General features: G+C 46.4%; 1 protein-coding gene across 1 annotated transcript in view; it reads left to right on the plus strand.

The window, feature by feature from the left end:
- The window catches only part of SLC60A1 (solute carrier family 60 member 1), a 67537-nt gene that overhangs the window by 32147 nt on the left and 11588 nt on the right, over window positions 1–23802 (plus strand). The window contains exons 4-6 of the mRNA XM_084853281.1: window positions 16841–17009; window positions 19912–20027; window positions 21627–21800. Coding sequence (XP_084709407.1) covers window positions 16841–17009; window positions 19912–20027; window positions 21627–21800 — 459 coding nt within the window. The remainder of the gene's footprint in view (window positions 1–16840; window positions 17010–19911; window positions 20028–21626; window positions 21801–23802) is intronic.

Consider the following 23802-nt stretch of genomic DNA (forward strand, 5'->3'; position numbering starts at 1 on the left):
CCCCCATTTCATTGCCTTTGGGACTTCCTGGAGTCGGAGTGGAGTTTTAAGCGTTGTGTCTAGAATGTTGGTTCCTAGGATTCCATTCTGTGCACATGCAGCTTCAGATCTCATGTTGGTTTACGTGAATCCATTATGCCAAATGTGCAATTATTGCTGTGCCAGGTATGCGTGCATCTCTGCCAGAGTGCATTTTGCACAGACACAAGTTTGCAAAACCAGCTGAATTAAAGCTAGACGAGCCTTCCCAACCTGGTGCTCTCCAGATGTGTTGGATTAGAACTCTCACCAACCCCAGCCAGGGAGTTGTAGTCGAACACACCTTGAGGGCACCAAGTTGGGGAAGGCTCGTCTGGAGAAAGAGCCAATTGCTGGCCTGTTCACCAAGTTCGTGCTTAGCCTGGGGTCCTTCAGGGGCCATCATAAGCTCTGCAAGCTCCTACTAAGGAAACAAACTGAATGCTTGAAGGGAAAGTTTGCATCATCTCTCTAAAGCAGGAATGGGTTCAATCCTCACTAGAACTGGGTCCCTTGACTTCCCTTCTCCATGCAGATGCATTCTTGAATCTCAGCTCAATACTCTTACCTGCAGCTGCGTTGAGCTGGGCGTGAGGCGCACACCACCTTGCCTAGTGTCTTGTATGGCACATGCTTCAATGTGACCATGTATGCATGAGGTGGCTATCACACATGTACCTGATGGCCTAACTATACATTATGTAAATAGCATGACTTGCAGCCACATCAGGGGAGGTTTTCCTCTTTAATCCAAGGTGCAGGTGGAGGGCAACTTCTATCAGGACGATGATGCATGGGGAAGGAAGGTTTAACCCTTCCCTCCCCAGCTAAAATTGCGCCCCCTTTGCTATAATTGGCGATGGGGGGGAGCATCTATTGGAGGCATTGTTTTCTTATCACTTACTGCAGTGTGCGGGGGGGATTTCATTGGGATCAAGGCTGGGGAGGGAAGGGTTAAACCTCCTGTCCCTCGTATGCTACAGACCCACTGGAAATGGAGTCAGGGGCTGCGTCTAGGATTGAAGTGGAAGAAAAACCTGACCTGGCATCACGCAACAGGATGGGTCTTCCAGATGTTATAGCCTACAGTTCCCATGATCCTTTACCATTGGCTGTGCTGGCTAGGGCTGATGGGAGTTGTAGACCAAAACATCTGGAAGGCCCCAAGAGGCCCACTCCTGTAATTGATGTAATTAGGCCCTCAGCTTCCAGGATAATCAGGCTTTTGATACTCTGCTTTCTGCCAGATCGTTACAAGAGTTTTACATGTGAGATAGCAAAAATTTCTGAAGCAAATGGGAATTTAAGGGCAGAGAGAAGGTCTTGTAGCATCCCTACTGTAAGCATCTTAATGGTTTGAGTGCAATATTCAAGCAGGGACCATCCTTCTCCCCTGCCCCCCAATTCCCTGTCCTTTGCAGTTAATTTTGATCTAAACCAGCAATTCAATCTCCATGAGAAGCAGGGTGGATTTGGCAATATTGCTGCCACGTTGCTGAGAAAACATAGGTGTAAGCTAAACAAACAGGTAAAGGAAGCTGTGGGCAGGGAAGGTAAGGCTAGCATCCACATCTAGTGACAGGCTTTTAGTTTCCTCTTGTATATCAATGATACTTTCTCACCCTGTGAATTTCACTGGTGCTTCTTTACTGCTGAACCTAACAGGTCAGACTACATAAGCTGCCTGGCTAGGAGATTGTTTGGGGACTGAATGTGCAAGTCAGGAATGGGGAATAGGTGGTCCTCCCATCATCCTTCCCCATTCGCTATCCTGGCAAAGGCTCATGGGAGCTGCAGTGCACCCACATCTGGTGGGCCACATGTTCCCCACCCTTGCTGTAAGCCCAGATGGGTTCCTTGGACAAAGACCAAGTTATAATACTGTTCCCATTTCCCCTGTTGAGCTGGGAAACTCCATGGACAGGTCTGCTCAGGTTTGCTTCCTTTTGGATGAGAGAGCAGTGAGGACTTAAGGTGTCTTTCAAATACTTGCTTTATTTACAAATATACAAGCAGAGGAAAAGTGGAGGCAAACAGCAGGCACTCCTGCAAGGGAGCAGATAGCGCGCATCACATGCACAGCTCTCTCTTCCTGTGTCTCAAACTGTTGTTTCTTCACCCACGTCTTCTGTGCGCACGCACAAACACTCCTCTGCCCGTTCCCCATGTTCTGATGGGTGTCTCATTCAAACACAGAGAGATTCCTAACTATCTTTTGACCACTTCCTTCCATCAACTGAATTAAAGCTAGACGAGCCTTCCCCAACCTGGTGCCCTTCAATGTGTTGGACTGGGAATGATGGGAGTTGCAGTCCAACACATCTGGAGGACACCAGTTTGGAGAAGAGTGTTAAAGTTAATAGCATCCATTTTTCTGTTTCAAAAAAAAGGTAGGCTTTTAAAGTATTTATAAAAATTTATAAAAATTGTGCCATGGGGTTCCACAGGGCTCTATTTTATCCCCCATGCTGTTTAACATCTACATGAAACCGCTGGGGGAGGTTATCCGGAGGTGTGGGCTGAGGTGCCATCAATATGCAGATGACACCCAGCTCTACCTCTCTTTCTCATCAAAACCAGGTGAGGCAGTGGCTGTTCTGAACCAGTGCCTGGGCACGGTAATGGACTGGATGAGGGCTAATAAACTGAAACTCAATCCAGACAAGACGGAGGTACTGTTAGTGGGTAGTTCGTCTGCCCGGCTAGGTGATATTCAACCTGTTCTGGAGGGGGTTGCACTCCCCCTAAAGGATCAGGTTCATAGTTTGGGGGTGCTCTTGAATCCAGAACTGTCACTTGAGGCACAGATGAACTCAGTGGCACGGAGCACTTTTTATCAGCTTAGGCTGGTATACCAACTACGCCCTTATCTGGACAGAGATAGCCTAGCTACAGTTATCCATGCTCTGATAACTTCTCGTCTGGATTACTGCAATGCGTTATACGTGGGGCTGCCTTCGAAAATTGTCCGGAAACTTCAGCTGGTCCAAAATAGGGCAGCAAGATTGTTAACAGGGACTGGCCTGCAAGCTCATATTACGCCAGTACTTTTCCAGCTGCACTGGCTGCCAGTCCATTTCCGGGCCCGATTCAAAGTGCTGGTGTTAACATTTAAAGCCCTTAACGGCTTGGGGCCAGGTTACCTGAAGGATCACCTCCTCCCATATGTGCCTGCCCGGACCTTAAGATCATCAGCAGCAGCCCTTCTCCGTGAGCCCCTGCCAAAGGAAGTGAGGCGGGTGGCTACTAGGAGGAGGGCTTTTTCTGTTGTGGCACCCCGGCTCTGGAATGAGCTCCCTAGTGAGGTTCGCCTGGCGCCTACATTGTACTCCTTTCAGCGCCAGTTGAAGACCTTTTTATTTTCCCAGGCATTTTAGCATTTTAGCTTTCTAAATTTTTATCTTTGCTGTTTTAAATCTGTATTTTAAACTCCTGTACTGCTGCTAGGTTTTATTGTGGTTGTATTGTTATATTGTGGTTATAATGTTCTATATATTTTAAATCATTTTATTGTGTGTTGTTTGGTTTTAATTTTTGTGAACCGCCCAGAGAGCTTCGGCTATTGGGCGGTATAGAAATGAAATGAATGAATGAATGAATGAATGAATGAATAAATAAATAAATAAATAAAATAAAGACATCTGGGTACCTACAGTTGCAACCAAAATTATTCAACTCCCATTGCAAATCAGGTTTATTGTCAAAATTTACAGATTTTCAGCTGTTTGCGATGAACAAATCAAACAAAAGCAATTGAAATAGCTCAACACAATGAATGCTTCAAGTGGTTTCCCCAAATTCAACTGAAAATGCAACTTATAATGACTTCTCCAGTCTCAAAAGTATTCAACCCGTCATGGCAAGCATCTTTAGTACTTAGTAGAGCACCCTTTTGCTGTTATGACCTGCTGCAAACGAGATGCATAGCCAGACACCAGCTTCTGGCAGTGTTCCTGAGGAATCTTAGCCCATTCCTCATGAGCAATGGCCTCCAGTTCAGTAATATTCTTGGGTTTGCGTGCTGCAACTGCTTTTTTCAAATCCCACCAGAGATTTTCTATGGAGTTCAAGTCAGGTGACTGTGATGGCCACTGTAGAATCTTCCAGGACTTCTTCTGCAACCAAGCCTTGATGGAATTTGAGGTATGCTTGGGATCATTGTCCTGTTGGAAGGTCCAATGTCTCCCAAGCTTCACCTTCCTCACAGATGGCATGATGTTTTCTCCTAGGATTTCCTGATACTTCAATGAATCCATCTGGCCTTCCACACGCTGCAGGTTTCCAGTGCCAGAGGATGCAAAGCAGCCCCAGAGCATCACCGAGCCACCACCATGCTTAACTGTAGGCAGAGTGTTCTTTTCAGCGTATGCTTCATTCTTCTTCCTCCAGACATACCGCTGATCCATCGGACTGAAAGTTCCAGTTTTGTTTCATTGCTCCACAGAACAGAATCCCAAAACTTCTGTGGCTTATTTATATGATTTTGAGCATATTGGAGCCGACATTTCTGTGCTTTTGGGTCAGTAGTGGCATACATCTTGGAGTTCTGGCATGGAAACCTTCTGCGTTTAGTACGTGCCTTACTGCGCTCACTGAAACCTCAGTGCCTGTTGCCATCAAGTCTTGCTACAGGTCTTTTGCAGTCACTCTAGGGTTTTTCTCAGCCTGCCTTCTCAGAAATCTGGTTGCAGCCGTTGATAGCTTCTTTTTTCTGCCCCATCCAGGTAGTGTAACCACTGTTCCTTTAACTTTGAACTTGCGAACTATACTTCCAACGGTGTCTCTAGGAACATTCAGTGCCTTCGCTATCTTTTTGGATCCTTTTCCTTGTTTGTGAAGGGCGATGATCTCTTCTCTTAACTTTTTGGACCATTCTTTTGACATAGCCATATTTCTAACATGCGGTTAAACGTGACACTCAACAAACCCCTAGCCAGTTCAGGTATTTCATGTGTTCCAGCTCAAGCTCACTTGGTGCAACTACTGAAGCCCTTGATTAGTTGCATCAGGTGTGCTTGAGACAACACCTGTTTTGCATATTTGTGCTGTTGTGAGGGATTCTATTCAGGGGGTTGAATACTTTTGAGACTGGAACAGTCATTATAAGTTGCATTTTCAGTTGAATTTGGGGAAACCACTTGAAGCATTCATTGTGTTGAGCTATTTCAATTGCTTTTGTTTGATTTGTTCATTGCAAACAGCTGAAAGTCTGTAAATTTTGACAATAAACCTGATTTGCAATGGGGGTTGAATACTTTTGATTGCAACTGTACATATCACAAGTTTTCCACTGACAGGCTGTTGTTTTTTCTGGGCAATGTCTTTTGCTGGAGGAAGTTTCATTATGATCATCTCCTCTGATAACTCTAGCTCCATCTTTTTAAAAAATCTCCCTTGCAATATGATTGCACAATTTTTAACACTTCACAGCCTCTGCAAGGCTTTCTTGCCCTTAGGTGGGTGTCAGAGCTTCTATTTTCTTCCATGCTTGGGAAATATTAGAACATCCTACTTAAAATGCCACGTCTGGTCTAGTCAAGCTAAACATATGGAGTTTGTGGAACAGGAGAATTGAGTGTTCTTTGCCTAAAGGAAAGGAGAACTTTTCTTTTTTTGCAAATAAAACAACTGTCTTGGAGTGGGAAGGGTGAAAGAACGCCACCTGAGATTCTGTAAAACTTAAGTGTCTACCTAGGATTGGTGAAAGGGGCAAAATGGACATTGTATATCACGTAATATCTCAAAGGTTATTAAATCCTTAATATTATTAAAGTGTGAGCTGTGTAATTTTTTTCCAGCTGGAAAAATTGAAAGTTGCTAGCATAGGGTATAATCCTGTGGTGATGCCCACAAGCCTCCAAACTTGGAGGCTTACAGGCATCCTATGCAGAGTGGGAGGAGTGGCAGAGGCGATCTTTGTCTCTGTGCTCCCCCCACTCTGCATTTTGGCTAGACGGGCTTTTTCGCCCATCTAGCTGGAGCATCTCAGAGCAGGAGGGAAGGAGGCTGGGGTGGGATACATTGTATCCCAGCTTCCTCAGTCCCCTCTCCTCCCTCTGCACCAGCACACCCCCTTTACCCCCTCTCTGAGGTCGCTGCTGTGGTTCTGTCTGTGCCACTGTGAGGGGAAGGGGGAGGGGAGTGTGGGTTCCTAGATCCACCGTCTGAGCACTGTCTCAGACTTCGGATCCAGGATCTGAATGGTCCTGTGGCCCCCCAGAGTCTGTTTAGGGGCTGTATGATTGCTCCCTCCATGAGGGCAGCAGGTCAGGCAGTGTGGCACTACTGCAGCTCATTCCTGTGCCTGCAGCCCAACACAGTAAAGCACATTCTGCTACTGCATACTGTTGGTCAGGGAGGAGAAAATTACACTGGATAGCTGCTCCATCTTGCAAATTGTTTGCATAAGAGTTTTCGATGAGGAGCAGTCTTATCCGAGCAGCAAGAACTTGGTATTTCAAGAGCATTACTATTAAAGGTCCACAATCATCTCTAATCTAGCCTGGTGTTAGTTCTCAGGAGAAGAGAGGGATCCTCTTACTTTGGTTATAGAGATGAGTAGCTACAGGACTGTTAAAACAGCTGAAGGGAAAGCATTCCAGTATATGCTTTCTACTGGGATGGGAGGCATTGTCATATTTGGAGCATGAACACAGAAGATCTCCAGTATTACTGAAACTGTTACATTTGACTTCCTGGTGCACCAACTTGTCAAGTAATAGAACCTGGGTGTGAATAGAGTGAGAGACAACAACAGCGAGAACAACTTGGGCTAATTTTGAAGAGGTGTGTATGTGAGCAAGCAAGTCTTTATTTTTGCTGGCTGGCATCGCAGTTCAAGGCTAGCCTTTAAAGGCCCTTCCAAAAATGGACTCTTGTCTCAGTCTCAAATGGCTGACATGGTATAGTGAGGGAAATGGTTGTTGTTCATTTGTTTGTTTTCAGAATGGGAATAGTAGTCCTTAGAAATGTAGTTCATTTTGATCTGCTAGATTCACAATTTGCAAAGATGGTAAAATATTAACATCATCATCATAGAATAGTAGGGTTGGAAGGGGCCTACAAGACCATCGAGTCCAACCCCCTGCTCAATGCAGGAATCCAAGTCAGAGCATCCCTGACAGATGGCTGTCCAGCCTCATCTTGAATGTGGGAGTGTGGGAGAGCCCACTACCTCCCAAGGTAATTGGTTCCATTGTCGTATTGCTCTAATGGTCAGGAAGTGTTTCCTGATGTTCAGCTGGAATCTGGCTTCCTGTAACTTGAGCCCATTATTCCGTGTCCTGCATTCTGGGATGATCTAGAAGAGATGCTGGCCTTCCTCTCTGTGACAACCTTTCAAGTACTTGAAGAGCGCTATCCTCTCTGCCCTCAGTCTTCTCAAGGCTAAACATGCCCAGTTCTTTCTCTTCATAGGGCTTTGTTTCCAGTCCCCTGATCATCTTTCTTGTCCTCTTCTGAACCCTCTCCAGCTTGTCTGCATTCTTCATAAAGTGCAGTGCCCAGAACTGGACACAGTACTCCAGATGAGGTCTAACCAGTGCTGCATAGAGGGGAACTAGTACTTCCCAGGATTTGGAATCTATGCCTCTATTAATGCAGCCCAAAAGAACATTTGCCTTTTTTGTAGCCACATCACATTGTTGGCTCATTTTCAGCTTCTGATCGACAACAATTCCAAGATCCTTCTCACTTGTAGTGTGGTTGAGCCACGTATCCCCCATCTTGTAACTGTGCATTTGGTTACTTTTTCCTAGATGCAGAACTTGGCATTTATCCCTATTAAATTTCATTCTGTTGTTTTCTGCCCAGTGCTCCAGTCTATCACGATCACTTTGAATTTTGTTTCTGCCTTCCGGAGTATTAGCTATCCCACCCCATTTTGTGTCATCTGCAAATTTGATCAGCATTCCCTGCACCTCCTCCTCCAAGTCATTAATACAAATATTGAAGAGCACTGGCCCAGGACTGAGCCCTACGGTACCCTGCTCGTTACCTCTCCCCAGTTTGAGAAGATCCCATTGATAAGCACTCTTTGAGTCCGATTCTGTAGCCAACTGTGGATCCACTGGATCGTTGTTCCATCTAGCCCACTTTGAGCTAGTTTGCTTATCAGGATATCATGGGCCTTGGTCAAAAGCTTTGCTGAAGTCAAGGTATATTATGTCCACAGTATTCCCACAGTCCACAAAGGAGGTTACTTGATCAAAAAATGAGATTAGAGTAGTCTGGCAGGATTTGTTCTTGACAAATCAATGTTGGCTTCGAGTAATCACTGCATTGTTTTCAAGGTACTTGCAGATGGATTGCTTTATCACCTGCTCCAGAATTTTCCCAGGGATTGGTGTCAGACTGACTGGTCTGTAGTTCTCAGGTTCCTCCTTTTTACCCTTTTTGAAGATAGGAGCAATGTTAGCCCTCCTCCAGTCATCTGGCACTTCACCCATCCTCCATGATTGCTCAAAGAGAATAGACAGTAGTTCTGAGAGTTCTTCTGCCAGTTCCTTTATTACTCTAGGGTGCAGTTCATCTGGCCCTGGAGCTTTGAACTTATTGAACTTATTCAAAGTAATTAGATGTTCCTTGACCATATGCCTATCAATCTCAAGCTGCAATCCTGACCCTTCAGCCTGTACTTCGCCTTTGCCAGGGAGGTCATAGACCGATTGAGCCAAAGTAGGAATTGAGCACTTCTGCCTTTTCTTTGTCATCTGTTATCATTTTGCCATCCTTATTTAATAGCTGAACCACCATTTCTTTCCTCTGCCTTTTACTATGCATGTAGCTGAAGAAAGCCTTTTTGTCGCTTTTAGCATCCATCGCTAACCTCAGCTCGTTCTCAGCTTTAGCCTTCCTGACGCCATCCCTGCAATTCTGTGCTACCTGCCTGTACTCTTCCTTTGTTGCTTGGCCTTCTTTCCACTTCCTATATGTGTACTTTTTGTTTTCAGGTCATCTCTTAGCTTTTTGTGAAGCCACATAGGCTTCTTCTGTTGTCTTCCTCCTTATTTTCTTGTTGGAATTGTTTGTAATTGTGCCTTCAGAATTTCCTTTTTTAAACGCTCCCACCCATCTTGGACTCCTTTTCTCGTTAGAGTCGCTTGCCATGGGACCTTACTTACCATTGTTCTGAGTTTATTAAAATCAGCTTTCCTACAATCCAGGGTATGGGTTTGGCTACACTCGGCTTTTGCTTCCTTTAGAACCATGAACTCAAGTATAACATGGTCACTTTCCCCCAGAGTTCCTGTAATCATCATCATCAACAACAACAACAACAACAACAATAATTGTTAGATGCCTTTCAAAAAAAGAATCAAGGTAACTTGCAATAGAATTAAAACCTACAAAATTTTAAACAGCTACAACAACAATCCATTAAAATAAGACTACACCATAAAACAACATCAGTGACAACTCAAAAGGAACACAGGATCTGGGCTTTTCTCCTAAGGGCCAAACTTCACATGATGCCAGAAGATAATGCAAGTGAGGTTGGGGGCAATTTCTGATTGCATAAATGGCCAATGAGGAAAAGGTTAAGCACCCATTCCACCCCACCCCCAGTATTGCTACTGTGATCAATTATTTTCACATACACGCGCATACACACACACACCAAGCCTGTGTTTCCTTAAAAAAAAATGTCCTGATTGACTGATTCCAGATCTACCAGCATCATCTTTAGCTTGGCTCAAACTGCATATCCTTTGCCTGCTCTAGAAAATGTTGGTGTAGTATTTTCTAGATGTAATTCAGGAAAGGCAAAGAGGAAGTTGGGCATGACTTAACAAACCCAGGGTCTTAGATCCAGATTGACTACTCCATGAATGCAAGGACTCTTTCCTTGGATGGAAGACCCTGGGATCCAGCGGATGCTGCCTGCTGGAGGAAGGAGGCAGAGAGGTGACTTTTGCTAATTCCCCCTTCCTGTTCATCACCTCTCATGCTGCTCTAAAGGGTCCCCCGTCTCTCCAAAGCAGCTTTTCAGGGAGCTGCAGGGCGAAGAAGGAATCATGGAAGATCACCTCCCCGCCCCCTTCCTCCAGTGCAACTGGAACTCCACTAAGCACGACTCAGGATCCAACCCAGTGTTAGTTTTCCTTACCCATAAGGCCAAGGAAGCAACACATTCCTATCCTACCAACTGCTTTGCATCCACAGAGAGGACATGGGCTCCTTTGATTTTTAGGGCATTTGAAGAAATAAGAGGTAACTTGTAGAAGGCAATGCATGCTGATTCTTGTTTCCCCTTTAAAATCCATCATAGCAGGGGCCTGTCATTTCCTAGTTGCTGCTTCCATGTTTCATTTTCAAAGGGAAAGTGGTGGTGTATGCAAGTGTGGCCTTTCGTAAGGGATGCAGCGTGCACGTACCTTTTCCTTAAGTTCAAAATGTAGCGTGAGGAGGCCCTTTGGGGAAGGTTCGAGGTTCAACCCCTGGCATCTCCACGGCCATGTCTCCATGATAATGGAAAGAGAAGCTAATGGAAGAGTACCGGATTTTTTTTAAGGAATTGGCCCTTTGCTGCACTTTGGTCCATGCAGGGCTCCACGAGCGAGTGCTCCGCACCTGTAAAAATAGCTTCACAGAACATACTTGCTGGTGGGATCACCTGACTGGCAGGGGCTGCTCAACCAATAAGAGAGGCTTCCTCCCATCCCCCCCCCTTTCTCCTTTCCCCTGAAAGTCCAGATGCACCTGCATTTCAGGAGCAAGCCTCCTTGAGCACAATGAGAGTTACTTCCAAGTAGACACACGTATGCTTGTGCTGGGAAAGCAGCGGTGGGGGGGAGAACACAAAGACGGGAAACCAGCCCCATTTTAACCCACAGGATCTCTGTAAGGAAGGGTCGAACTAGTTACTTCCTAAGGCAATAAACCAAACAAAGGAGAATTGGAGCCTCGAGATCGCACTTTACCACAATTAGGGAATTGGGCTTTAAACTGTGCCCTGTCAATTGAGGGGGATCTCTGTAAGTTCTGATGTGGGCATTCAGAGGGCAAGCCTCATTCAGCAGAATGGTAGTTACTTTTGAGGAGACACTAACTTTGTGCAGGGACAGGAAACACCCCCTTGACCGGGGTCATGGTGAAAGGCACACCCCTGGGCAGGTCTGAGGTCAATGCAGGGGTTGGGGCACACATCAACTATACCGGGGAGAACCCAACTTAAGGACAAGAATCAGACATTAAGCAGCCTCAGGAAATCCATTTTTTCCCTGATAAGCTGAATTTGTGCAAGCACACTCAGAAATGGCCTAATAATTTGGGTGGAATGTGCTGAAAAGTGTGCCCCAAAGCACAAGTAGAGGGACCTTGAAATGGGATCATAACTTTTTAAGCAGAAGGGAGGAAAGATTGGAAACAGGGGTGATGTGAGACTTCTGTTCAGACAAATGAGGAAATATTTGTCCTTGTGTTATGAGGTGCAACCTTTTTTGCACAAACATGCAGAGAAAACCATAAAGTAGGCAGAAGGGTCATGGGGATGCAAACCCTTATCTTCTTTTAATAGCTTCCTGACATCTAGGGAGTCATCAAGTAAAGACCTTCCTGGGTTGGCTGTAGGCAGACTGCTGTTAAAACCACAGGAGCAGAGGGTCGGGGAGTTGGCTATCTAAGATGCACCACTTCCTCTCTTGGGGTGCTTCCAGATGGAGGGGTCCTAGAGCTAACCATTAGAAGGCCTTGTGCAGCTATTCCATCTTGTCTGTCTTAATGGATTTTCTGCACTAATAGAAAAGCTGGATGAAGTAGTGGGAAAACGGGAGGTTTATGAGTGGAGGATGTCCTCATTTGGACCTCCCCGCAACCCTAAAATTCTGTGACTGAGGCAGGGCAATGTTGCCACAAAACCTCATTTGGAAGCCCCTTTCATTGCTTGAAAGCTATCTACCCAACTGGAAGTACCTTTAAGTTCAGCATTTAGCTTCTTGCATGCATTGCTTTTACCACATTCAATGTGCACAGCCCAGTGGGACTAGTGTATTTAAATCTTGATTATGAATTACTCCCAGTGGTAGATGTGGGAATTTGTGGAAGCTTTGATGTGGCCAGGCGTGGAAGGGCAGCTTATGGGGAAAGCTGTTTTGGGAATCCTCCTTCCCTTGTGCCCTCTGGGAAATCCTGGAAGGCCAGACTGGAACCCTAGCCAGGGTGGATTTGTCCTGTGGGCCTGAAGTTCAACACCCCTATGCTAGGTCCCTGCAAAGGCTGGCTCTCCTTAATGCTGTAGGCCGAGCATTTAGTCACACATGAAATGATCCTGAGTTTGCTGTTTATTTAGGCTCACAGTTGGCTGGTGAGCCCTGTGCCAAGGCCTCTCATTAAACAGTATGCTGGGAGGTTCAATATGTCATTCTAAAGCAAGCATGCCAAGTCGTGAGACCCTGTAATAAACCGCCACGGCCCTGCCCATGTGTATCTTGGCAGATGAACTAGGCCATGGAAGCCAGATCAGCTCATCAGCACCATTCCGCCTTAAAAAAAAAAAAAGAAGAACAAGAAAGGTAAACCACAAGCAGAATCAGAGGAGGATGAGATACGCACAACTATGTCGGTGAAACACTTGGATGGACTTGGGAGAGAGATTTCAGTCGGGCACACGAGGGACTAATTCAGTAGTCCACACAAGGATCACTGTGTTAGTCTTTAAGATGCCATGAGACCCTTTTGTGGCTGTGTCCCCCCCCCCCCGAAAAGAGATGCTTGAATGGAAGCTTCTCTGAGTGGAAGCCCTGCTGCTTAACCGCAGATGTTTGAGTGTGAGCTGTGATTGCTCAGTGGGGAAGGGAGAGCACTCTACACATGTTGAAACAGGCACTCCTACTGCTTCATTAGAACTGTGGGATGCCCTGTCCCAGGCCTGACCAGCACCACACCTGAGCTCAGTTTGTCACTCTGCCTCCTTGCTCTCCAAGACGGTTCAGAAATTCTCTTCCAAAGCCAGCACATCTGTACATTGTGTGCTTGTAGCCTGTGGGTTTGTGAATTGTTCCTCTCCAGCTGCAACATACCCCATGCTGGATGGAGCAGCATCCTGCCTCTCCTTCTAAACACTGCTGGGAGGTGTTTCATTTCTGGTTTTTTGCCTCCAGTTCAGGCTGAAAATTGGCTTACACCCCATGCTCCTTATCCTCCCACGTGATAAAAGTGGCCAGGCTGTTGGACTAGGGCCGACGAGACCAACGTTCAAATCCCCATGCATTAACAAAGATCCCAAAGTCACTTTAGGCTGGTCACTATCTCCCAGCCTAACCTATCTCACGGGGTAGTTGTGAAGATAAAAAGGGAGAGGGAGAACAACATACGCTGTTGATGGAGGCAGGGTGGGATAAAAAGGATAGAGCCTATCCCTCTGTACCGTGAAATGCTTTGGGCATAGTTTTGTGGAAAGGTAGTGCAAGTCTCAGTCTCTCTCTCTCTCTCTCTCTCTCTCTCTCTCTCTCACACACACACACACACACACACACACACACACAATTTCTTACATACAAATAAATAAGTACCTGACTTCTGTTGAGAGAGAGAGAAGCAGGATACCCTGCTCACCAGGCCTTTGATATCATTCATTCTCATGGCTCCGCTAGCATTATTCCCAAATTCCAACTCTTAGTCATCCCATCTATGTCCTTTGCTCAACAACACCTTAACAGTGCACCGTGGGGCCTTAAGCCCTGGCAGTAGATTAGCTTAAGTGACAATGTTGCCAAAGTGGACCAGGACCAGTGCTCTGGATCGGGTTTCCTAGTACTGGGAGCTTCAGAGGGTTGTATGCAAAAACCTTCACGCCCAGGACTTCTGGAATGTGTTGGTTCAGGGTTTGGGTACTGCATGCTGTAGCGCCGAAGCTTACATGAGGGTCACTGTTCCAAGAACAGCTACAGATGTTGCAGGATATGCAGCTAGCCAGTTGTCCAAGTGCCTCCTCGCCTTACGCTCTCTGTTCTATGGGCAGAAGAGGAGGGTGCAGACAGACATGCAAGCGGTAGAGGCACACCCAGACCTTGTGGATATCTCCTGCACAAGTCCTGCTTTCAATTTTACAGCAGCAGCATGTCAGCCAGAAGTGAGCAGCCGTTGTGCCTCATGCGGCGGGGGGACTGCAGGAACCGTAACGTCTGAAGCCAATGATGCGCACTCCTGGTCATTCGTTCTCTCTCTCAATCTCTCCCCCTTTCTCCAATTTGGTTTTGATTATTGAGATAGTTGAAGAAAAGCTCTTGCAAAGCTTCTAATTATTTCTGCCATTTTGCTTCTTCTGGCTCTTGAACTGGACTAATGTTTTGACCCAGTTTAGTAAAAAGTACTGCGGCTTTTCCAGAATAATTTGCCAGTCATTGCCGGTAAAAGTGAAATGTGTCTGGGTTTTGTGCTCTTGATAGCCATAGCTGTTTTGGATGGGATTTTTTTTAAATTAAAAATTCTAGATCATTGTGACTGCTTCTGTTTAAACCAAAGATCCTAGCTTCCTTCTTTCCATACAGCAGGGGTGGGCAAACTTCCAGCTTACAGGACCTGCTTTGCTTTTTACTAGCATCCTGAGATCCACCAGCCAGTGCCTGGTGTAAAAGACATACACTTGGAATTAAAGAATTTAGAGCCTGTGAATTTGTTTTGAGCAGAGCACCAAAACTGAATGGAGCTCACAGCCCTTCCACACAAAGATGCATTTCAGTAGTATAATTTAGGGGTGCTACTAATGTAAAGCAAGCAAGCATCAGAAGGTCTTGCCAAATCTACTGCAAATCTACCTTCTGCCCTCCCTCTTGCAAGTAGAAGGGAGATATTTTCTATGCCAGCTTAGTGTTTGGTTGTACTTTCCCATCCGTAGCTTTCATCCTCACAACAATCAGCAAGTTAGTTCATTATGCCTGTTCTACAGAGGGGAAACTCCGGCTGAGATAATCAGGCAAACACAGGATGCTTGTCTTATACCTGTCTAGCCCCATGTTGTCCAAGTGGACGGTGAAATCTGCTTATGCTGCTCTCACATTCACAGCAAACTTGTCATTAGTGCAAGCTGGTCCTGACCTCCGGAAGGATTCTAACTATAAGAGGGAAACGTTTTTCTTCCCTGGGACTGAACTGGCTGTTCTTGTTCCCATTGTTCTGTGAACAATGGAGGCCTCTTTAATGAATTCAGTTGAAGAGAGGGGAACAGAGATTGAGAGAATGCTCCATACATTGAAGTAATACCTTGAGCCAACAAAAACCAGGAAATGTGGAGTTACAGCTCTCCTAAGTCAGACGCAAGGAAAACAAACTGAGTTATCAGCCGTTAATTATGGGTGTCCTGGCTTTTGCCATCAGTCTCGGGGGGCGGGGAAGGAAGACAGCTTAAATTAACAGTACTTAGTTCCTTTCATATACTGCTCCCCACCCCTGCCACACACACGCATGCAGAAATACATCCCAGTTTACGTTTAATATATGAGTTTTAAATTAATATTTTGGTAAGACAGAGGACCACTAGGGGGCACTGCTCCTATATTTCTGAATGCATAGAGAGTTGAACTTTCAGAGAGAGTTGTGCGCCTTCTGGGGCTGAGGTGTTCCATGTCTGATCTTTAGGTCAGTGCCTATCCAGATGGGGGGCCTGTAACTTAGTTGCAGCCTTTACATGAACTTTGGGGCACATTCTTAGCTCACAAGGGAATTTTTGTTGGACATGCCAATGTTGCTGGCAGCTGCGGTGCTAGCCTGCCACCTGCTGGCTGAGTGAGAAATGGCATTGCATACCAATGCAGGCCCTTCAAGGCACTGGTCAACCAAGAACCGGTATATGTAGAGCTCACACAGCAATGCAGGTGAGAAAAGTGAATGAGCTGGGGGGGGGGGGGCTTCCTGGAACAATGTCTTCTATTCTGGGTTGGCTGTTACATCTTGGGTTGTTGAGAATCCTGCATCCTAGCAGAAACAGCTGTAGCACACACAGCTGCTCCTGCATTAACGCAGCTCCGTTGATCAGCTGAATGCTGACATACTCCTGTGCTTGTGCACCCAGGCCACACATCTGTGCTGCAGGGTGAGCGTGATGATAAATGCAGTTGTGGTGTTGGTGTCTGCACTGTCGCAAGAGCAGTAGGTGTGGTGGTCCTCCTCTACCACATTGCTTCTGGTTTTTGAAAAAGATATAACCTCTCCTAGAGCCTCATGTGGCGCAGAGTGGTAGGCGGCAGTATTGCAACCGAAACTCTCCCCACGATCTGAGTTCGATCCCAGCGGAAGCCGGGTCTCGGGTAGCTGGCTCAGGTCGACTCAGCCTTCCATCCTTCCGAGGTTGGTAAAATGAGTACCCAGCTTGCTGAGGGAAAGGCAGTCACGACTGGGGAAGGCAATGGCAAACCACCCCGCTATAGTCTGCCATGAAAACGCCAGTGAAAGCGGCGTCCCTCTAGGGGTCAGCAATGACTTGGTGCTTGCACAGGAGGAACCTTTCCTTTCCTACAATCTCTCCTGTATAGAGAGGCCTGTTCCTTTAAAAAAAAAAAAAAAGATAGTTGCAAAGAAGAGGGAAATTCATCAGATGCTGCTTTTCACGTTGTCGACAAAGCTGCACCTGCTGAAATTCCCCCTTCAACACAACTATTAAAGACTGGGGAGGCATGTGATCACCCAAACTATGCCTCTTCCTCCTGCAGTAAGCTGGCAGGAAGTGACATAGTGAGGATGAACAAGAAACCCCGCAACAACCCTGAGCTAACGGGACAGTGCCATCTAGTGGGAGAACAGGTACCAATCTATAATCGGATGTACATAATGGATGTAAAAAGACAATCTGAGCCTGGCTGATTTGCCTCTTTGTGTTGTTCTCCAGCTGCCCGTCCCCATTGCAGTGTTCCTTTTGCTCTACAAGGAAAGGCTAGTGCCATGCTGTCGACACAGCAGCCCCCCACTGCTGCCTGCCGATGAACTGGCAATGGAAACACGGATAGCCGACAGGGATGATTCTTCAACTTCCTCGCCAAAAATTCAGCCAGAAACAGGTGAGAGCTGCCATGCCAATTCTGCTAATATCCTACACTGCTGTATGGCGGGGGAGATGAATTGTGGAGTGAGGGAGCGCACATTGTTTCCTATGAAAGATTCGCTTGCTGAATGGTTGGCGTTAACATGAATGAATACAGACCTCGAACTTCAGAAATTTCCTTAACCATCTGCATACCACTGTGTATGCGGTGAAGTGAGTTGCTCAAAGGTTCCATACAAACAGTGTTTGGGAAACTCAGCAAAGGTCTTCTGAGCAGAGCCTGACACTCTAATCATTGTATCATTTCTGCAGTTCCAGCTGAATCTCAGACTCTTCCACGTATGAGTGAATGGAAGCCAAACCAATCCAAATACGTTGATGCCGTTAATCCTAGAATACCGTATCCTGTTTGTCCTCAGCTTCTATTAATATTAGCTCTGCAGATTATGAGTTCTCTGGGTCAGGTTTACTCAGTTCATAGCAGGACCCTGGCTGTAATTGCAATAGGTCCTCTATAATGACATTTATTGCTAGTTTTTATAGAACACTTTGCACGTTGAGAATGATGTTTCATACGCACTTTGGCGTCCTAATATGGATGGTGTTTCCCTCTGGACAAAGGCATCTGTTTTCCGGTGTTACGATAACTCTCCTGAGTAAAAGGAGGGCAATTATCATCTTGCACAGTGTGGTTTGAAGATGAAAAGTAGTCAGTACGTGCCAGGAAAGTTATTACTGGAACCTCGTCAGAAGCAACTTCTGTGTGCCTTCTAAGAACATCTATTTATTTGGTGGTCTTGCTATAGAGGACGTGTATGTGCACTTGCATATCCATGCAATTGTGTCAGTGCATACGCACCAAGAATGCCAGGCATTTCATATTTATGCCAGTTCCTATGCACGTGCAAGCATGCGTCCATGTGTGTATGCATGCACAGGCATGCTTTGCGGCGCCTCTGATTCCACCACCCACGCAGCAGCTAAGCACAGCATGTGCCAGTTTCCCTTTGGCACATGTGGCAAACTGGAAAACTTGTGACACTGGCATGGGTGGCACAGCCCACATGGTGGAATGACACACAAACAAGATATGGTTTTAGTATCTGATTTAAAAAAAACTAACAAGAGCCCTGTGGGATCCATCTAAGTCCAAAGGTCCATCTAGTGAAACATTCTCTTTCCAGAAACATCCAGCCAAATGCTTCAGAGAAGCTTCCAAGCAGGGCATGAAGGATTGTGTAAAATCTGCTCCATCTGTGTTTCACAGATTTTCAGGCACCTCATGCAGAAAAATACGCAAATAATTTCATAAGAGGGTTTGCAACAATTTACCTAATTTACCTTACTATGTAGCATTTAGTGTATTGTTCCCATTCCATTCAACTTTTCCCAGTCTCAGCAGAAACTTTGTGTATTTTCCTACAAATAAATATGCACAGATTTTGGGAAAGTAAAAAAAAAGATCTGAAAGTCCACAGATTCCATGCAGCCTGGGGAGGCTGGTCTGCAACAGATTCAGCTGGTCGGATTCTTAGAAATCTGAGCTCATTTTAGTCTGTCTCAAATTTCTCCAGCATCCCTGCTCCTAAATTGCTAGCCAAAATTAATTTGATTTGAAATCACTGTATGTGAGATGTTTCTTCATTCAGGCTTAACCCCCACCCCAACTCTTATGCCCACATGTCCACACCTTCCTAGCATCTGAAACACTTAGGAACTAAGCGGGGCAGGGGGATGGACCAGTAGCCTGTGGGGCCTCCTCACCACCGCCCCTGCAGCAGTTAGGTGTTTTCAAGCATTGTTTCAGCATGGGGCTGTGTGCTCTGGGGGAGGGGGGTCACAGCTGGGGAGGAAAGAGTTAACCCTCCCCATGCACTGTGGCTCCCAAAGAAACCCTGGCTACAGTGAGGCTTAAAAAAAGCCTCCTGCTGCTTCCGACAGCTGGCTTTTAAAAAGCCTATTTGCTGCGTTGGGTGGCATTTTTATGCAGGTGTTTCTGTGTGTATTGGCAGGGGGTGGGGTGGAGTGTGGGGCTTTGGTCCCACCCACTGCTGGCATGTAGCCATTGCAAGGTTACCCACAAGGGAATGCAGCCCTGGAGGTTGAAAAGTGTTCCTCACCCCTGAACTATGCAAAGAAGTGCTTTATTCTATAGACAAGAAGTTGAGGTGCTAGAAATAGGCCTCCTAAGGCAAACATATCCTTTCATTCCAGTGTTTGCTCCCTTACTTACATATTGGCCAAGTCTCTCTCTCCCTCTCTCATCTCCTGTCATGATAGATTGGCAGCAGAATTGGAGAGGGAATGAGGGAAGAAGTCCATCCCTTTGACAACAGTGCCATGTTTCCAAGCCTTCAAAATGTGGGATGCAGAAGTGACAATAACCCTTCCTTCTTCTTTGTGGTCTCTGTGCATCACATATATGAGCACTGCACCTGCGCGGAGCCTTGATTCAGGAAACTTCTAAAGCTGAGAAAGTTCTGGTGGGTGCCCTCCTCCATCGTCCCATTGCACACGTCCGAACGGGTTCTCGCCTATTCCCTCAGTTCTTATTCAACTGCCAACTGTGGTGCCTTGTTGGGAGCTTTGTCTGTTATAGGACCGTGTTTGGACTTTTTTGCTGAGGTTTTATTCTATCTTTTTTCTCTCTATTCACTCTTTAAAGTGTTATTTAATTTTTGCATTGTTTTTATTTCTCATGAGAAAGCAATCGTCCATTGTGCACTGTTTGCCTCAAGGTGTATGGCCTTGAAGGCACCCTTTCGGAAGTGTGACCTGCAGAATGGTTCAAAGGCAGAAAAAATACCATAGTCCTAAAATTTAGGTTGTTGCTAAAGCTGTGCTGCACATAGAGAGAGGATACTGGTTAGCCAAGAAACATCACCCTGTGCTTAAGAGGTATTGTTTTCTCTACCCAGGGCATGATGACCTCTTTGGATGCTGCCAAAGCAAGAACTTCAGAGGAGCTCCCTGCTCTTACTTTGCTGTACATGTGACCGGAGCTCTTCTCCTCTTCATGACGGATGGGATCCTGGTAAGGGCAAGCAGCAGAGGAATTTTACAGACCCACATGGTGGGGCGTTTCGGAGTCCCTAGAGTGGGCTGAACAGGTGCTGTCCAGTCTGCCTTGTTTTGGATCGTGCATGGTGCCGAAAAACAAAGGAGAGAGGTCTTGGCCGCAAACATACAGTCTTATTTCCCACTTTTTCTTCTGTTCCAGCAATTTACTGGCTGCTAGATCTCTCTTGGTAACATTCCTTGGGTGCAAAGCTCGTGGAACCTGTGCTTGGACCGAACAACATAACTGGTTTATTTTATTTTGCTGCCTTTCTCCCTTCCATCAATTGCATCTCAGCTGCCTCTCACATAGGAGAATGAGGAAATTGTCCTTTATTTAGTGGCTGTCTTTGTCCAAATTGGCAGTGCAGTTGCTCCTGCATTTGTGATTTTTCAGAACGACTTACTATATGCTGAGTTTGAGCCCACTTGAGTGAAAGATTGACACACTTTCTTTTAAAGCTTTATCTTGTAAGCCAGGGGCGTTGACCCTCTTTCAGTTCCAGGGCCAAATTCCAGTTCAGAGAAGCTTTGTGAGGCTGTATCCCAATCATGGGCAGGGCCAAAGGCAAAAGGGGGCTGAGTCAATGGCAAAGGGGCAAGGCCAAAAACAGCTGCATATTTTCGCTTGAAGCTCTTACTGCCAGGAACTAAGACTTTAGGAGAGGCATTTCAATCTTCTAGAATGGAGGGGGGAAATCTGCGCATGAGCTGGAAAACAACCAAATGATCAGTGGTCAGGGGAAAGGGGTGGGGCTACAGGGAGGGGGAGCCCCGGAAGGTGAGGTTGGGGCCCCAGGCAGGCTGGATTTGGCAGGCAAGCCTGTGGTTCTGCATCCTTGCTGTAAGCCTTCCCTGAACTCTATTGAGGAGGCTACAATCCTATTGTGCCAGTATTTTATCACCTTTGCTGGCTCCCTGCTCACGCCTGGGCCCAATTCAAAGTGCTGGGTTTGTCCTATAAAGTCCTTTGTGGCTCGAGACCCACAGTGTCAGAAGGATTGGCTCTTCCCATATATACCTACCTGAGCCTTACAATCATGAACACCTGCCCTTCCCCCTGCACCCTTGCAAGCTGAAATATGGTGGGTGGCCATAAGAGAACAGGCCTCTGAGCACTAACCCCTCCCTTATAGAATGCCCTCCCCAGAGAGGTCTGCCTGGTGCCTACTTTGTCTTTTCAGTGCCAGGCAGAGACTTTATTTCACTCTCAAAGGACTTTTAAATACTCTGTTGCCATCATCTTGTGTTTTGTTTTGTAGTTTTACACCGGAATTTTTATATGTTCTTAACTAATTGATGGCTCGTACAGGGTTTTTAAGCCATTGCTTCTGTTTAAATGCCTGGTTTAATCTTGTGCTGCTGTTTACAAATGTTTTGTGTGGAGATTGAGATTTTAATTGGGTTTTTATTTTTTGTACAACACCCAGAGAACTATTGTTATGGAGTGATTAATACAGTGAATGAATGAATGCATGCTACATGTTGAGGGCCACCCTTAACATTGCAAGAGTGTGGTGCACATCCCGTGCAGTGCAGATCTATCTAACACAGTGTGTTTCTGTCTCTCCTTCAGGGCGAATACTCTGGCTTTGTGTACAGCTATGCCGTGGAGGAACCACTTTCAGTGGGACATAAGATGGCTGGTTATCTGCCCAGTCTGTTCTGGGGGTTCATCACACTGGGCAGGCTGATCTCCATCCCTGTGTCATACAGAATGAAGCCAGCAACTATGGTTTTCATCAATGTGGTACGGCCAAGTCTCCCTTCCTTTTAAGACAGCCAAGATTCTTGAGAAGGCGGGTTCTGGTTGCAGCACTTTCTGGCTGCACTGATCTGTAACACTGGTCTAATCGGCAACCGGAAACCTCCTTTGGAGGCAAGAGTGTATCCTGGGTAGAGATTCTTGCGAACACTGGTTAGACTGACGTTGCTTCCCTTCAAAGAACCCTGGGAGTTGTAGTTTTAATGTGGGAGCTCGGAATCTCTTAAAGCAATTGTGGTTCCTCACAAGCCTTTCATTCCTGGGGGACCTCTTGGGAGCTGTTGTGACAGCCCTTGTTTAGAAAGAAAAGTTTGGGTTTGTAGTATAGATATGTCCTCCTGGTTTATCAGTCAGTTATAGCCTTTTCCTAAAAGGCATTCACTGTTTGTTTTAAACAATTTAAATATCTTGCTGTAATTCAAGTAGAAATTAGAGCAGCTTATAATATGAATGAAACAAAATTGCAACTGTAAAGTCAAACTACAGATAACGGGTTGGATCCAGAGTTACACTGGATCAACTGCACTGGTGGGAGTGGTCTTCCCAGCTCCCTCCTTCCCGTGGCAGCCCCTCCAATCCCCTGAAAAAGCTACACAGAGTCAGGAGAACCTGCTGAATGGGGTGGGGGTGGGGGCAAAAATTAGGTGGAGGGGCCTTCTGCGAGTGGAGCCCCTTCCTCTTGCAGAAGGCAGATTGGCCATTCCATGAAAAGAGGGTCTCCTTCCATTCGCAGAGGATGCCAGGATCCCTGCTGGAAGAAGGAAGGAGACAGGGGAGGTGATTTTGCCCATCTCCCTTCCATTTTCAGCCCCCTCCAGTGTAGCTTCCCCACCTGCCCACAGCCCTCCAGAACAGCCTTTCATGGGGCACCAGAGTCTGCAGGGGGGAAGTAGGAATCACAAAGATTGCCTCCTTGTGACCAGAACTCAGCTAGGCACGACTAATAATAAGAACAAAGTAATGGCATTTAGCAGCAAAAATAAAAACAGGTGTATGGTAAAAGCAAAACACAGGGAGAACAATAATCCCAGCACATCAGCTCCCATCTCTGCACTCGCTGCTGGTGCTCCAGCCAGGTGCTCCTGCCATCCAAGGTGAGGCAGCCGCCAATGAGGCAGAGGGCAAGTAGCCGAAGTGTGGCATCCCACATGTCCACTTCTCATCCCAGCGAGATTTGTCTGGCATCTTTGCTACCAGGCAAAACCTTTTTTCATTCTCCCCGAGTTTGGTTTTCTTGCTGCTTTTACTGTGGTGTTGTTGCACTATTGCTATGTATGTTGTTTTTGATTTTGTAAACAGCCTTGCCATTGTTTGAAGGGAAGGGAAGGGAAGGGAAGGGAAGGGAAGGGAAGGGAAGGGAAGGGAAGGGAAGGTTCCTCCTGTGCAAGCACCGGGTCATTACTGACCGCTTGCGCTGGCGTTTTCATGGCAGACTGTAGCGGGGTGGTTTGCCATTGCCTTCCCCAGTCGTGACTACCTTTCCCCCAGCAAGCTGGGTACTCATTTTACCGACCTCGGGAGGATGGAGGGCTGAGTTGACCTGAGCCACCTACCTGAGACCCACCTTCCGCTGGGATCGAACTCAGATCGTGGGGAGACTTTCGGTTGCAATACTGCTACCTACCACTCTGCGCCACACGAGGCTCTTGTTTGAAGAACGGTGGTATATAAATCTATTAATAAAATAAATGGCGGTGGGAGAACAGAAGGGGGTTGGAAATTAACAACTAGCAGCACTTAGACCATGCCAAAGGCCTCCCTAAGAAGACATATCTTAACTTGATGTCTGATCATGTTCCGTATTGGGGCTAGGCAGGTTTCCCTAGGGAGGGCATTTCACAAGGTTGGTGCCACAACTGAGAAGGCCATGCTCTTTATAGACACCTGCCATGCTTCAGTCGGCAGGGGAAACCTGAAGTAGAGCCCTGGATGATTAACTCCTGGTCTTGGCTGCTGCTCTTTTGGGGGGATTCAGACAAGCAGGAGT

This window comes from Heloderma suspectum, chromosome 4 (assembly GCF_057233095.1).
Source record: "Heloderma suspectum isolate Gila_16-S chromosome 4, 16-S_ref, whole genome shotgun sequence".
NCBI lineage: Eukaryota > Metazoa > Chordata > Lepidosauria > Squamata > Helodermatidae > Heloderma > Heloderma suspectum.